General features: G+C 38.3%; 1 protein-coding gene across 1 annotated transcript in view; it reads right to left on the minus strand.

Annotated features, from left to right (window-relative positions):
• Window positions 1-13253, minus strand: part of LOC124622752 (ras-specific guanine nucleotide-releasing factor 2-like) — an 898440-nt gene that overhangs the window by 401734 nt on the left and 483453 nt on the right. Inside the window, exon 15 of the mRNA XM_047148541.1 lies at window positions 11898-12340. Coding sequence (XP_047004497.1) covers window positions 11898-12340 — 443 coding nt within the window. The remainder of the gene's footprint in view (window positions 1-11897; window positions 12341-13253) is intronic.

Here is a 13253-nt window from a genome sequence, read left to right on the forward strand (position 1 = left end):
ATCAGTATCAGAAAACGTAGCTCTAGATGCTTTGTTGACATTACCTTTCGGTCTGGAAGAAAGAATGAAAGACAGGGTATCACTTGAGCATCTGACAATACATTATTTGAAGAGAGTTAAATATGAAGAGGAAATAGTGCATATTTTGGAACAGTTGTGGAGTTTCCTGAATGTGGATGTATTCCCAAGATTGATGAAGTCTTATTAAGGAAAGGCAGATTACACGATAGTTGAGAAGTTCTATACAGTGCATCATAAAATATTCTTTACAAGGAGACAAGGTTATTCAAAAAAAAAGGAAATCTGTTGTCCTGAGAAGTCTGTGGATATTTTGTTAGATTACACTTGTTTAAGATACAGGCATGCAGGATACAGATAATGCCAACATAGCTGAAGGAAGTAGTTATTACTAACAATGGTAAAGAAAATAAATGAATGAGTCTAGTTCTGCTACAAATGTAAGAAACGTGAAAGTGAGCAACTGTAATATCAAACATTCAGTGTTTCATCAAAAGAGGTTTAGGAATTAATCAAAGATGGAATGTAACAATATTATGAAAAGGAAAGTTGCTACTCACCATATAGTGGAGATACTGAGTCACAGATATGCACAGCAATTAGACTGTCATAAAATAAGCTTTCAGCCAACAAGGCCTTTCTCAAAAATAGAAAACACACACACACACACACACACACACACATGAATGCAATGGCATTTTCTGTATATGTTTAGAAACTGGCACTGATGAGTTTTTATGACCCACTATCTGCTACAAAAATAACTGGAAATATGTATTTGCTTGTACTGAACATATTTTCAAAGCTACAGCTGAAGAAGTCTGGAGAAAGATGGAACATGGCTATCTTATAAATACTGGAAGGACTAGGGCAATATTGTCTGACAATAGTATTTAGTTCACCTCACAAATTTGGAAACAAAGCATGGAAGACCATGGTGTGGAAATGAAATACTTTTTGGCTCACCAACTATCTATTAATCCTGTGGAAAGATGTACTGAGGGGATTAGGACATCATTGCAGGTATATTGTAGTAGTTAGCACAATGTATGGGGTAAATATTTCATGTGCTTTGAAGATGTCATGGACAGTAAAGTACATGAGTGTACTAGATTGGCGCCATATGAAGTAGTGAGTCAGTGCAACACTTGTTAATCAAGATAATTCATTTTCCACTTAGAGGTAGCCTAAAGAAAGACTTCAAACAACAAAAAGCTGTTAGAAATTGGGAGAAGCAAGGAAGAAAAGACATGATAAAATAATAAAACCAGCAGAATTTGAAATTAGAGGTCTCATTTTTGTTAAGAGGGAGGAACAAAAAGTCCAAATCAGTTTACAAAAAGATACCAAAATTTTTTTGAAATTTACAGGGGATCTAACCTTGTGCCAGAGACACTAAGTCCAAACACATACCATTTGGTCTATCCAAAATCTAAAATGAAATTTGCCTAAAGACAAGCAGGTGATACATATTAATACAATACTGTAAATACTACTTGAAATGTAATGCCACATTATTTGTTTATGTTTTCTTCCCAACTAGCTGAATCGTGCCTATTATTTTATTAAATTAATTTCTTGCCAAGCGAGTAAATTCAGGTAATGGAAGAGTGATGAGTTCTGTAAGTGAACTACTGCAAATGAGAAAGTATACTGAATTTGTTTCCTATTTCTTGTGCACCTGTAAATTTTAAAAAAATTGTTTTTATAAAAGCTCCATTATATTGCGATCTTTAGATGAAACTTCAAATGTGGCCAATATAGTATTGTAAATTTTGAGTGCTGAATGTTAACTTGTGTTACTATTAGTTGTAAGAGGACATACAACCATTTTGAAGTTTACTGAAATATTTCAGTGTACCAAGGAAGATTATAGTTTAATGTCCCATCAAACAGCAAAATCATCAGACACGGAGTACATGCTCAGACTAGAAAATGATGGGGAAGGATACTGATCATGCCCTGCTCACAGCAATCATCCTGGCATTCGCCTGTTGTGATTTATGGAGATTACAGAAAATCTAAATCTGGATGGCCATACTCGAGTTTGAATCATAGTTCCCTTGAATGCGAGTCCAGTGTGCTAACCAATGTGCAAGCTCACTTGGTATTTCTGTATAGAGCAAGTTTCTTTGAGAGGGAGTAATGGTGAATATGTCTATATGATTTGAAATATCATTGTGATTAATTTTCTTTGAAAAATTTGGACAGAGTAATGGAGAATATTAAATGGAGAAGAGTCATTACACTGAGTATTTTCACAGTGATCCAGGGTATAGCCCTCATGAATATAAAAGGACAGGCTTAACAGAGTAACATATCTGTGTTTTGTGGATGATTTGCCATTTTGTGCTGGATGGCAGCACCAGGCCTAGATCAAAGACAGAAGAGTAGTGAAGAAAGAGTCATTTCACACTTATCCAGTTGCTGGGCTAACAGTGTTGGGGGAAGGGCTATCATGTAGACACTGTTCACATCAAAATGGCTGCTATGTAAAGGACACAGGAACAACCTGTACTGATGATAACATTTGGCATAGAATTAAGCAAAAGTATCACAGTAAATTACTAGTGTGGATGATCTTGCATTGATGCCTGAAGAAAGAAAAACAAATAGGATGCAATGGGGTCATCCAATCAACTTGAGAAAACATGATGTTAGGGCGTTCTTATTGACAACTTCAGAAATGGTTGTGAAAAATGTTTCAACTATTTTAGGATGAGTGCGCAAACTTTTGAAAATGTTCATGTAAGAATAAAGCATTGAATTCAATGCAAAAAGGGCCTGCACAAACCCGTTCTGCAACCATTCGTTGGAATCAGTTGAAAACTGTAAAAAGAATCTATAACTAGAGGGCAGAAAGGTACATAGAATGTACATTTGGAATAATAATCAACAAATGGAGCAATAAACTTGGATCCTGATTTTGCAGTTGATATTGTTAAGGACTGTGTGGTTTTACACAATTTCGTTATTGTAACAGACTCTCGTGTGAGACTCTTACAACACAGAGGATACTCTGTTCATTATTGGGTTTCAAAGTAAGATTAGATGTTAATGCGTGCAAAAGGGAATTTTAGAAGATACTATCCTAAATATCCTAAATAATGATGATGGATTATTTTTTAACACCACCTTTTTCAATTAACTGACAGTATTCTAAGATTTAATGTGTCAACAAAGCATTAAAAATGGAAATTTTATGCATTATATTTAATAAAACAAATACTCATCCAGCATCCCTTCAAAACCATTTTTGAATATCTTTAAATAAGCAAGTCTTGTAAATATTCCATCATTACAATGTCCACGATTTTTGTCCCATATAATGGGTTGATCATGTGCTAACGTAATTATTAGATCTGTGTTTACTTCCACTATGATAAAAATGGTTAAGACGTGTTGGAACAAGTATAAATTCAAATGAGAACGCACAAGCAGCAAAGAGTGGAACAGCAATTGTCAAACACAACTAGATGTGAATGCCAACAAAGGCCCACTCCATTGGCAAGTTTGATTTGCTGTCACTAGCAGGTAGGTGTAGCCTTGGGATTCCCACAGCAATACCACAGCAGCCTTGTTCCCTTTAATTGGACATGACATTTGCCAGGCACGTATGAAATGTCACATACAATGTGCTTCCCAACAACTGTGTAATGGCACTGTTGACCTGACAGCCACATAAGTGTGAAATGACCAAAAGTGTGAGAAGTTTGGCAACAGAAGAGTAGCTCAATGTATCTTATGCTATGATTTTATTCCCTCAACATTTTTAGATGAAAAATGTGTCCTTACTGAAACAAAGCAAACAGATATTACTAACTAAAACAACACTGAAATTGTGCTTATTGAGCAATGTTCCCTAAATTTATTGAAATACCAGTGAAAATGCATAAATTGTTATTATTGTTCCTACATCTCCATTTACACACGTACTCCACAAACCACTGAACGGTGCATGGCAAAGGGTAACTTCTACCACTACTAGTCATTTCCTTTCCTGTTCTACTTGCAAACAAAGAAAGGGAAAAATGACTGTCTAAACGCCTCTGTATGGACCCCATTCCTTGCATGTTATCTTCACGGTCCTTACATGAAATGTATGTTCATGATATGTAGTCGGCCTCAAATGCAGGTTCTTTAAATTTTCACAATAGTGCCTTGCGAAAGGAGCATTATCTTCCAACCAGGCCCCAACCAGGGACACCTGTTTGAGTTCACAAAGCATTTTGCATGCTGGCTGAACCTACTGGTAACAAATCTTGGAGCACAACTCTGAATTGTTTAAATGCTTTCCTTTTGTATGACCTGGTGGGGTTCCCAAACACTAGACAATGCTTAAGAGTGGGTCACACTAGCATTCTATATGCCACCTCCTTTATGGGTGAGCCACATTTTCCCAAAATTCTCCCAATATAATGATGTTGGGCATTTACCTTCCTTTCTACCAACCTGGAGCCCTCATTCCATTTTATATCACTTTGCAACATTACACCTAGATACTTAATCAATGTGACTGTGTCAAGGTGCGCCGGGCGCGGTGGTCTCGCAGTTCTAGGCGCACAGTTCGGAACCGTGCGACTGCTATGGTCGCAGGTTCGAATCCTGCCTCGGGCATGGATGTGTGTGATGTCCTTAGGTTAGTTAGGTTTAAGTAGTTCTAAGTTCTAGGGGACTAATGACCACAGCAGTTGAGTCCCATAGTGCTCAGAGCCATTTGAACCATTTTTTTGTGACAAGGTGCACCCAAATAATGCTGCGAACAAACATTACAGGGTTGTTTTTCCTAATCATCTGCATTAACTTACACTTCTCTATATTTAAATCTAGCTGCCATGTTGTTGTGGTTTTCAGTCCTGAGACTGGTTTGATGCAGCTCTCCATGCTACTCTATCCTGTGCAAGCTTCTTCATCTCCCAGTACCTACTGCAGCCTACATCCTTCTGAATCTGCTTAGTGTATTCATCTCTTGGTCTCCCTCTACGATTTTTACCCTCCACGCTGCCCTTCAATGTCCTACCAACCGGTCCCTTCTTCTTGTCAAGTTGTGCCACAAACTCCTCTCCTCCCCAATTCTATTCAATACCTCCTCATTAGTTATGTGATCTAACCATCTAATCTTCAGCATTCTTCGGTAGCACCACATTTTGAAAGTGTCTATTCTCTTCTTGCCCAAACTATTTATCATCCATGTTTCACTTCCATACATTGCTACATCCATACAAATACTTTCAGAAACGACTTCCTGACACTCAAATCTATACTCGATGTTAACAAATTTCTATTCTTCAGAAACACTTTCCTTGCCATTGCCAGTCTACATTTCATATCCTCTCTACTTCAACCATCATCAGTTATTTTGCTCCCCAAATAGCAAAACTCCTTTACTACTTTAAGTGTCTCATTCCCTAATCTAATTCCCTCAGCATCACCCGAGTTAACTCAACTACATTCCATTATCCTCGTTTTGCTTTTGTTGATGTTCATCTTATATCCTCCTTTCAAGACACCATCCATTCCGTTCAACTGCTCTTCCAAGCCCTTTGCTGTCTCTGACAGAATTACAATGTCATCAGCGAACCTCAAAGTTTTTATTTCTTCTCCATGGATTTTAATATCTACTCCAATTTATTTATTTATTTGCTCAATATACAGAATACAGATTGAATAACATTGAGGAGAGGCTACAACCCTGTCTCACTCCCTTCCGAACCACTGCTTCCCTTTCATGCCCCTCGACTCTTATAACTGCCATCTGATTTCTGTACAAATTTTAAATAGCCTTTCGCTCTCTGTATTTTACCCCTGCCACCTTTAGAATTTGAAAAAGAGTATGCCAGTCAACATTTTCAAAAGCTTTCGCTAAGTCTACAAATGCTAGAAACGTAGTTTTGCCTTTCCTTAATCTTTCTTCTAAGATAAGTCGTCAGGTCAGTATTGCCTCACACGTTCCAACATTTCTGCGGAATCCAAACTGATCTTCCCTGAGGTCGGTTTACAGCAGTTTTTCATTCATCTGTAAAGAATTCACGTATTTTGCAGCTGTGACTTACTAAACTGATAGTTTGATAATTTTCACATCTGTCAGCACCTGCTTCCTTTGGGTTTGGAATTATTATATTCTGCTTGAAGTCTGAGGGTTTTTCACCTGTCTCATACATCTTGCTCCCAGATTGTAGAGTTTTGTCAGGAATGGATCTCCCAAGGTCGTCAATAGTTCTAATGGAATGTTGTCTATTCCTGACTTAGGTCTTTAGGGCTCTGTCAAACTCTTCACGCAGTTTTGTATCTCCCATTTCATCTTCATCTATATCCTCTTCCATTTCCATAATATTCTCCTCAAGTACATCGCCCTTATATAGACCCTCTATATACTCCTTCCACCTTTCTGATTACCTTTCTTTGCTTAAAACTGGGTTTCCAATAAAGCTCTTGATATTCATGCAAGTGGTTCTCCTTTCTCCAAAGGTCTCTTTAATTTTCCTGTAGGCAGTATCTATCTTACCCCTAGTGAGATAAGTCTCTACATCCTTACATTTGTCCTCTGGCCATCCCTGCTTAGCCATTTTGCACTTCCTGTCGATCCCATTTTTGAGACGTTTGTATTCCTTTTTGCCTGCTTCATTTACTGCATTTATTTATTTTCTCCTTTCATCAAGTAAATTCACTATTTCTTCTGTTACCCAAGGACTTCTACTAGCCCAAGTCTTTTTACCTACTTGATCCTGTGCTGCCTTCACTACTTCATCCCTCAGAGCTACCCATTCTTCTTCAACTGTATTTCTTTCCCCCATTCCTGTCAATTGTTCTCCCTGAAACTCTGTACAACCTCTGGTTTAGTCAGTTTATCCAGGTCCCATCTCCTTAAATTCCCACCTTTTTGCAGTTTCTTCAGTTTTAATCTACAGTTCATAACCAATAGATTGTGGTCAGAGTCCACATCTGCCCCTGGAAATGTCTTACAATTTAAAACTGGTTCCTAAATCTCTGTCTTACCATTATATAATCTATCTGATACCTTCTAGTATCTCCAGGATTCTTCCATATGTACAACCTTCTGTTATGATTATTGAACCAAGTGTTAGCTATGATTAAGTTATGCTCTGCGCAAAATTCTACCAGACGGTTTCCTCTTTCATTTCTTACCCCCAATCCGTATTCACCTACTGTTTCCTTCTCTCCCTTTTCCTACTCTCGAATTCCAGTCACCCATGACTATTAAATTTTCATCTCCCTTCACTATCTGAATAATTTCTTTTATCTCATCATACATTTCATCAATTTCTTCATCATCTGCAGAGCTAGTTGGCATATAAACTTGTACTACTGTAGCAGGCATGAGCTGCGTGTCTATCTTGGCCACAATAATGAGTTCACTATGCTTCTTTGTAGTAGCTTACCGGCACTCCTATTTATTTATTAATTATTAAAAATACTCCTGCATTACCTCTATTTGATTTTGTATTTATAACCTTGGGTAGCTCAGATGGTAGAGCACTTGCCCGCGAAAGGCAAAGGTCCTGAGTTCCAGTCTTGGTCTGGCACACAGTTTTAATCTGCCAGGAAGTTTCATATTAGCACATACTCTGCTGCAGAGTGAAAATCTCATTCTAGAAAATAGTAACTTTCCATTGCTTTATTATTCAACATTGCAAGAAGAACAGTGTGGAACTATAGCAAACAGTGAATATGGACAAAACTCCTCTGGCATTTGATGTGCTAAGTAACAGAATTGTTGCCATGAAAGGTACTAAAACTGTAATTATATAAAAAAAGTGCACATGAAAAATGCACTATACTGTCATCCTTTCATGTTGTGCTGACAGTACAAAACTTAATACAATGATCATTTTAAAGCACAAAACAATGCCATAACCTTCTGCAGTACTGTCAGGTGTTGTTGTACACTTACATGACAACAGTTGTATGGATGAGATTGGTATGAAACTGTGGATTAACAGAGTGTGGGAGAGCAGGAAAGGCACTATATTGAACAAGAGTTCTCTTCTTGTGCAAGATCAGTTTAGTAGTCTCAAAAATTCTGTGAAAATGAAACTGAGACAGGAAAACACAGAGCTTGCTGTTATTCCGGGAGGTCTTACTTCGCAATTGCAAAGTGTTGATGTCTTGATAAATAAACCGTTCCAAGTGTACACGAATGAGGAATGGAACAAATGGATGATGGATGAAGCCCACATGAATTCATGCCAAACAGATCTTTAAAATTATCTAAAATCACACAAGGGTGTCAGTGTATGAAACAGTCATGTTCTACAGAGAGATAAAAAAATATTATTGCTAGATCTTACAAGAAGTGTGCCACTATTGTTACATCTTTCAAGAAGTGCAGCATTAGTAATTGTCTCTCAATGGCAGCGAAGACCACTTATGTATAAAGAGGGTGACAATGACGATGGAGGAGGAGGAGGAGGAGGAGGAGGAGGAGGAGGAAGAAGAAGAAAGTTCAAGGATTTTAATAATCAGTTCCATTTTACAAACTAAGATTTTTTTAAAGTCTGGTTTTGCAATCTAGTTATAAAAATGGTAAAAACATTATTTAAGAAATTCTTAAAAATTATGGTGCATTTTGCAGTCCATAGCATATTATAGTCCATAAAACATGGTAACTAGTTGTTCAAGGCAGTTTTTGGAAAACATGTTTAGAAGTAATTCACTTGATTGTCTCTCCGTACAACTTGCAGTGAATCCATAGACATCCCAGTCTATGGTACAGTAGGTAAAAGTTGCCTCAAACTAATATTGCATTATCTGTGTATTTCCATCCTACTGAGAGTAGAATTTCCTTTAATGACTCTACAACTTTCCTCGTGGAATTCGGTGCCCAGTAAAAACATCCAACAATGAACCTGACTTCACCTAGATCTGTTATATGCATCCAGATAAGCTCATTGTCACACTAAAACAATATTTTATATCTAAAAACAAAGATGATGTGACTTACCAAACGAAAGCGCTGGCAGGTCGATAGACACACAAACAAACACAAAGATACACACAAAATTCAAGCTTTCGCAACCAACGGTTGCTTCATCAGGAAAGAGGGAAGGAGAGGGAAAGACGAAAGGATGTGGGTTTTAAGGGAGAGGGTAAGGAGTCTTAGGGGGGAAAAAGGACAGGTATACACTTGCAGACACACCCATATCCAACCGCACATACACAGACACAAGCAGACATTTGTAAAGGCCTTTACAAATGTCTGCTTGTGTCTGTGTGTGTGTGTGGTTGGATATGGGTGTGTGTGTGAGTGTATACCTGTCCTTTTTTCCCCCTAAGGTAAGTCTTTCCACTCCCGGGATTGGAATGACTCCTTACTCTCTCCCTTAAAACCCACATCCTTTTGTCTTTCCCTCTCCTTCCCTCTTTCCTGATGAAGCAACCGTTGGTTGCGAAAGCTTGAATTTTGTGTGTATCTTTGTGTTTGTTTGTGTGTCTATCGACCTGCCAGCGCTTTCGTTTGGTAAGTCACATCATCTTTGTTTTTAGATATATTTTTCCCATGTGGATTGTTTCCCTCTATTATATCCATAAAACAATATTTTTATCAACTGCAATGAACACTCCCCCTCCTACAGTATATAATCTGTCTTAGATATACGTTCCATGAATTGCTCAGTATTCTGGAACCTACTTCAGGTTTCAGCCACATCTTGATACCAAGAATAATTTGAGCAGCAGAAATTTCCTGGGAGGCAGGATATTCAAGAATTTTGTTACGAATACTTCAACAACTTACTGTTAAAATTTTGGCAGTCAAACTGTTTATGATTTTGATTTCTGCATATCAACTGGTGAGCATTCATCGTGGGACCAAAAACTACCACTTAGTCTAAAAAAAGTCCATGTGCACTCTACAAGAACTCCACGATCTGAGTAGCTGCTTCTTTTTTGTAGTTCATTTGAGATCTATCATGGGGAGTCCTACAACTCTCCACCCTATAACACACATCCAGAAATGTGCAGCCATGATCACCACAGAATTAGTGTAGCTTCCAGCTCAGACCCCCCAATTGGTTCCAAACCAAAGCCCCAATCAATTCCTTGTACTATGCTGCAAATTGTGATCTTTGCTGGCACCTTGCAAATGAGACCAGAAGTCTTCACCACTTCTACCAGTCACACGTAGAATCTGAGGATGTCCTCAGAAATCAAGTGGCAGGATTCACTGATGCTGATATGACCAACAACTTGCAGACTACTGCACCCTGCACGCTTTACAGCCACAGGAAGGGCCTCTGGCAGACATACCACGTGCACATTGGCATTATTTCTGGCCTTGGACCCTATTTCCCTAAGGGGCTCCATAATGCTCCTAATGCTGGAGCTCCCAATTACTAGAAAACGGATTGTACCATTTCCCTGATTGGAATCTGCTGAAGGAACAGCCACCTTCCCACTCACAGAGTGAATGAGTGAGACTGGGCAGCCAACCTACATATTGACTCTCCGCATCAAGCGACGTGACTGTGTAACACCCCCCATTCATCCTGCAGCAAGCTCAGATCCCCTGCATCGGGTATGCCCTGATGCATCCTATGCAACACACCAGTTTCTCTGCTGCCTCCAAGCCATAAGCCATGCTGCTTGTTAGTCTCCTGGTGCTTCATCAACAAGGGGTGACAACTGACAGCAACAATCAGGCTGTCTTACTCTTTTCCGTTCTATCATGATGATAAAGCAGAAGAACAGGATTGATTCGATTAACAGTAAAAGTGTCTTGAATGTGGTTAGTTTTTCAGACACCTGTGTTTCACTCTCCTGAAAGTTCCTATGTACTGTTGATTGGAAAGAGTATAATCATTGCCTATTTTGAGATGATGCTCAACAGTTTATTGTAAGTAGTTAAATAAAAAATTACCAGATATACAGCAACCAGTCACAAAATCATGTTTTATTTATTCACTTTTGCAAATCGATTTCAACTGATTAACAGCCATCATCGGTGCTTTCAACCAATATGTCCCTTGAGTAGTAATACTGTCTTCACATGGAGCCCACCATTCATAAATAAAAAATGTTTATGAACATAGTGACTTGAGTGTATTCGGCGATTTATAATATGTATTGGACACACTATCATGCAGTATAGTCATACAACTCAATATTTTTCAGGGGGTTTAGTACATAACTTTGATCTTTTTTCCTCTCTATTTCGTTGTCTGTTTATTGATTAAATGTACAATTTTTATTTTTGTATTTCTTATTTACTCAGATTGATGGTTCTAATTGTTGTGCTGGGCACAATTTCATGATTACAGAGGAATATTTTGGCAAACTGAATTTTTATACAGCAAAGAATTATTTTCAGCTGGTGACAAGAATATTGCCTAACTTTGGAGTGACAGAAGTTCGTTTTTGGATTGGTATATTGCATAAGTCTACTTAATCCTGTTACATGAACCAATTAATCATCAAGCATTCCGTAACACACTGCAAGAAACAAGAATAGATTTTTCCCAGAAAATAATAATATGCTGTTTATAATCTTTCAGTCTACAGTATGTAGGTACAAGAGTAAATTTTAGCAGGGAACACAATTACTGTAAAATTTGACGAGATCAATATACAGTTTTCTTTTTTCATATACATTGTTTAACTTTAAAAAATATTTCATTCTCCTCAGTTTTTTGTTAAATGGTTTTCACTGTATTTTAGTGTAATCTACATATATCCAAATCAACCATATTAAAAAAGGCAAATAATTAGTAACTATTAAAGTGCAAGCACAATTTTAGCTAATGCCAAACAAAGAAAAACGAAATAATTCTGGCATAAAGTAACACAACAAATGCACTTATCATCTATGAAATGGGAACAGAGCTGAGCTTCAAATTAATCAACAAATCTCAAATGAAACACACCTGTATGACACCAGTCGTGATTGAAGCAGATCTGGATGAACATGTGGATGCTCTATGGTCCTGTGGTATAGGTGGAGCTTCGCTACCAGACTCATCGGATTGATCCTGCTGCTGTTGTTGGGAAGAGCCCTTGCGCTTTGACTGAGCTTTCAGTTTCTGTTGTTCTGACTGTGATTCTCTCCTTGCTGTCTGTGGAGGTGGTGCAGGTTGTGGTGGTGGAGGAGTTGGTGTTGGTGGGTCTGCTACAACACCACTCCCAGCCTGTGGATCTACAATAGCAGCTGTATCCATCTCTGTAGGTGGTGTGGTGATAGATTCTTCCTCCTGAGTTCCCTGTTGAGTACTGTCCACCTCTTGTGGACTTGGCTCCGAATTACTGGAGCCAACTAGTGTCACAGTACTCAGGTTGCTTGGTGAAGAAGGTGCACTGACTACTGTGTTGTCTGTGGAATATCAATCATAAATTAACTTAATTGTCATGCCATGCCACAAAAACACATATAACTATAGACAAATAATTTAATTATACCTTAGATAATGTTAGTGGGATTTCACCACCCATCCCATCTACATAATGGTGACTATAAAGACAACTTTAGTTGGAATCTGCCACCCACGCAATCCACATAATATCCTAATCCATCTTTGGCCCCCTCAACTACTCCAAAAGCATTGCTGATTGTATCACATCCCTATGGAAGATCCATGTGTAAGACCTGTCTTGTACATCTACACAGAACATCCTATTCCAGCCTCTTCAGAGACTTATCCTATCTGATCAGAGGTTTATCCACCTGCAAAAGCAGTTACACTGTATACCAGCTCTGTTGTACTTTCTGCACAGCATTTCATGTGAACTTGACCACCAACCAGCTATATACCCTACTGATAGTCACCATCAAATTATGATCAAGAGCAGAGTTGATGACTATGTGACAGAATACAGAGTTGAGCACAAGGTGGTCAATTTCAATTGCTGCTTCACAACCAGTACCATTTGGATGCTATCCCCAAAACCAGTTATCTGAATTACATAGATGGGATTGTCCTTGCAACTTATCCTGCAATCATCATACCTTCCTGCCCTCAATTTCTGCTAGCACATGCCCCATGTCCACACAAAAGATATAGAACCTACCAGAAAACAAGAATACATAATATGTATATATAGGGAAAAAACACACCCTGTTATTCTTTTCACAGACCTTAACTGAATTGGTAATGCATAGGATAAGCAAAAATTTGCCCCATGATGCTAACTTCACTCATCCTGCACTCAAACCCTCCTACTTATAGTCTTCCTCTTTCTCTGTTCTAGTTTCCCCTCTTAACTTTTTCCTGCATGTTAATGTGTGC

This window comes from Schistocerca americana, chromosome 7 (assembly GCF_021461395.2).
Source record: "Schistocerca americana isolate TAMUIC-IGC-003095 chromosome 7, iqSchAmer2.1, whole genome shotgun sequence".
NCBI lineage: Eukaryota > Metazoa > Arthropoda > Insecta > Orthoptera > Acrididae > Schistocerca > Schistocerca americana.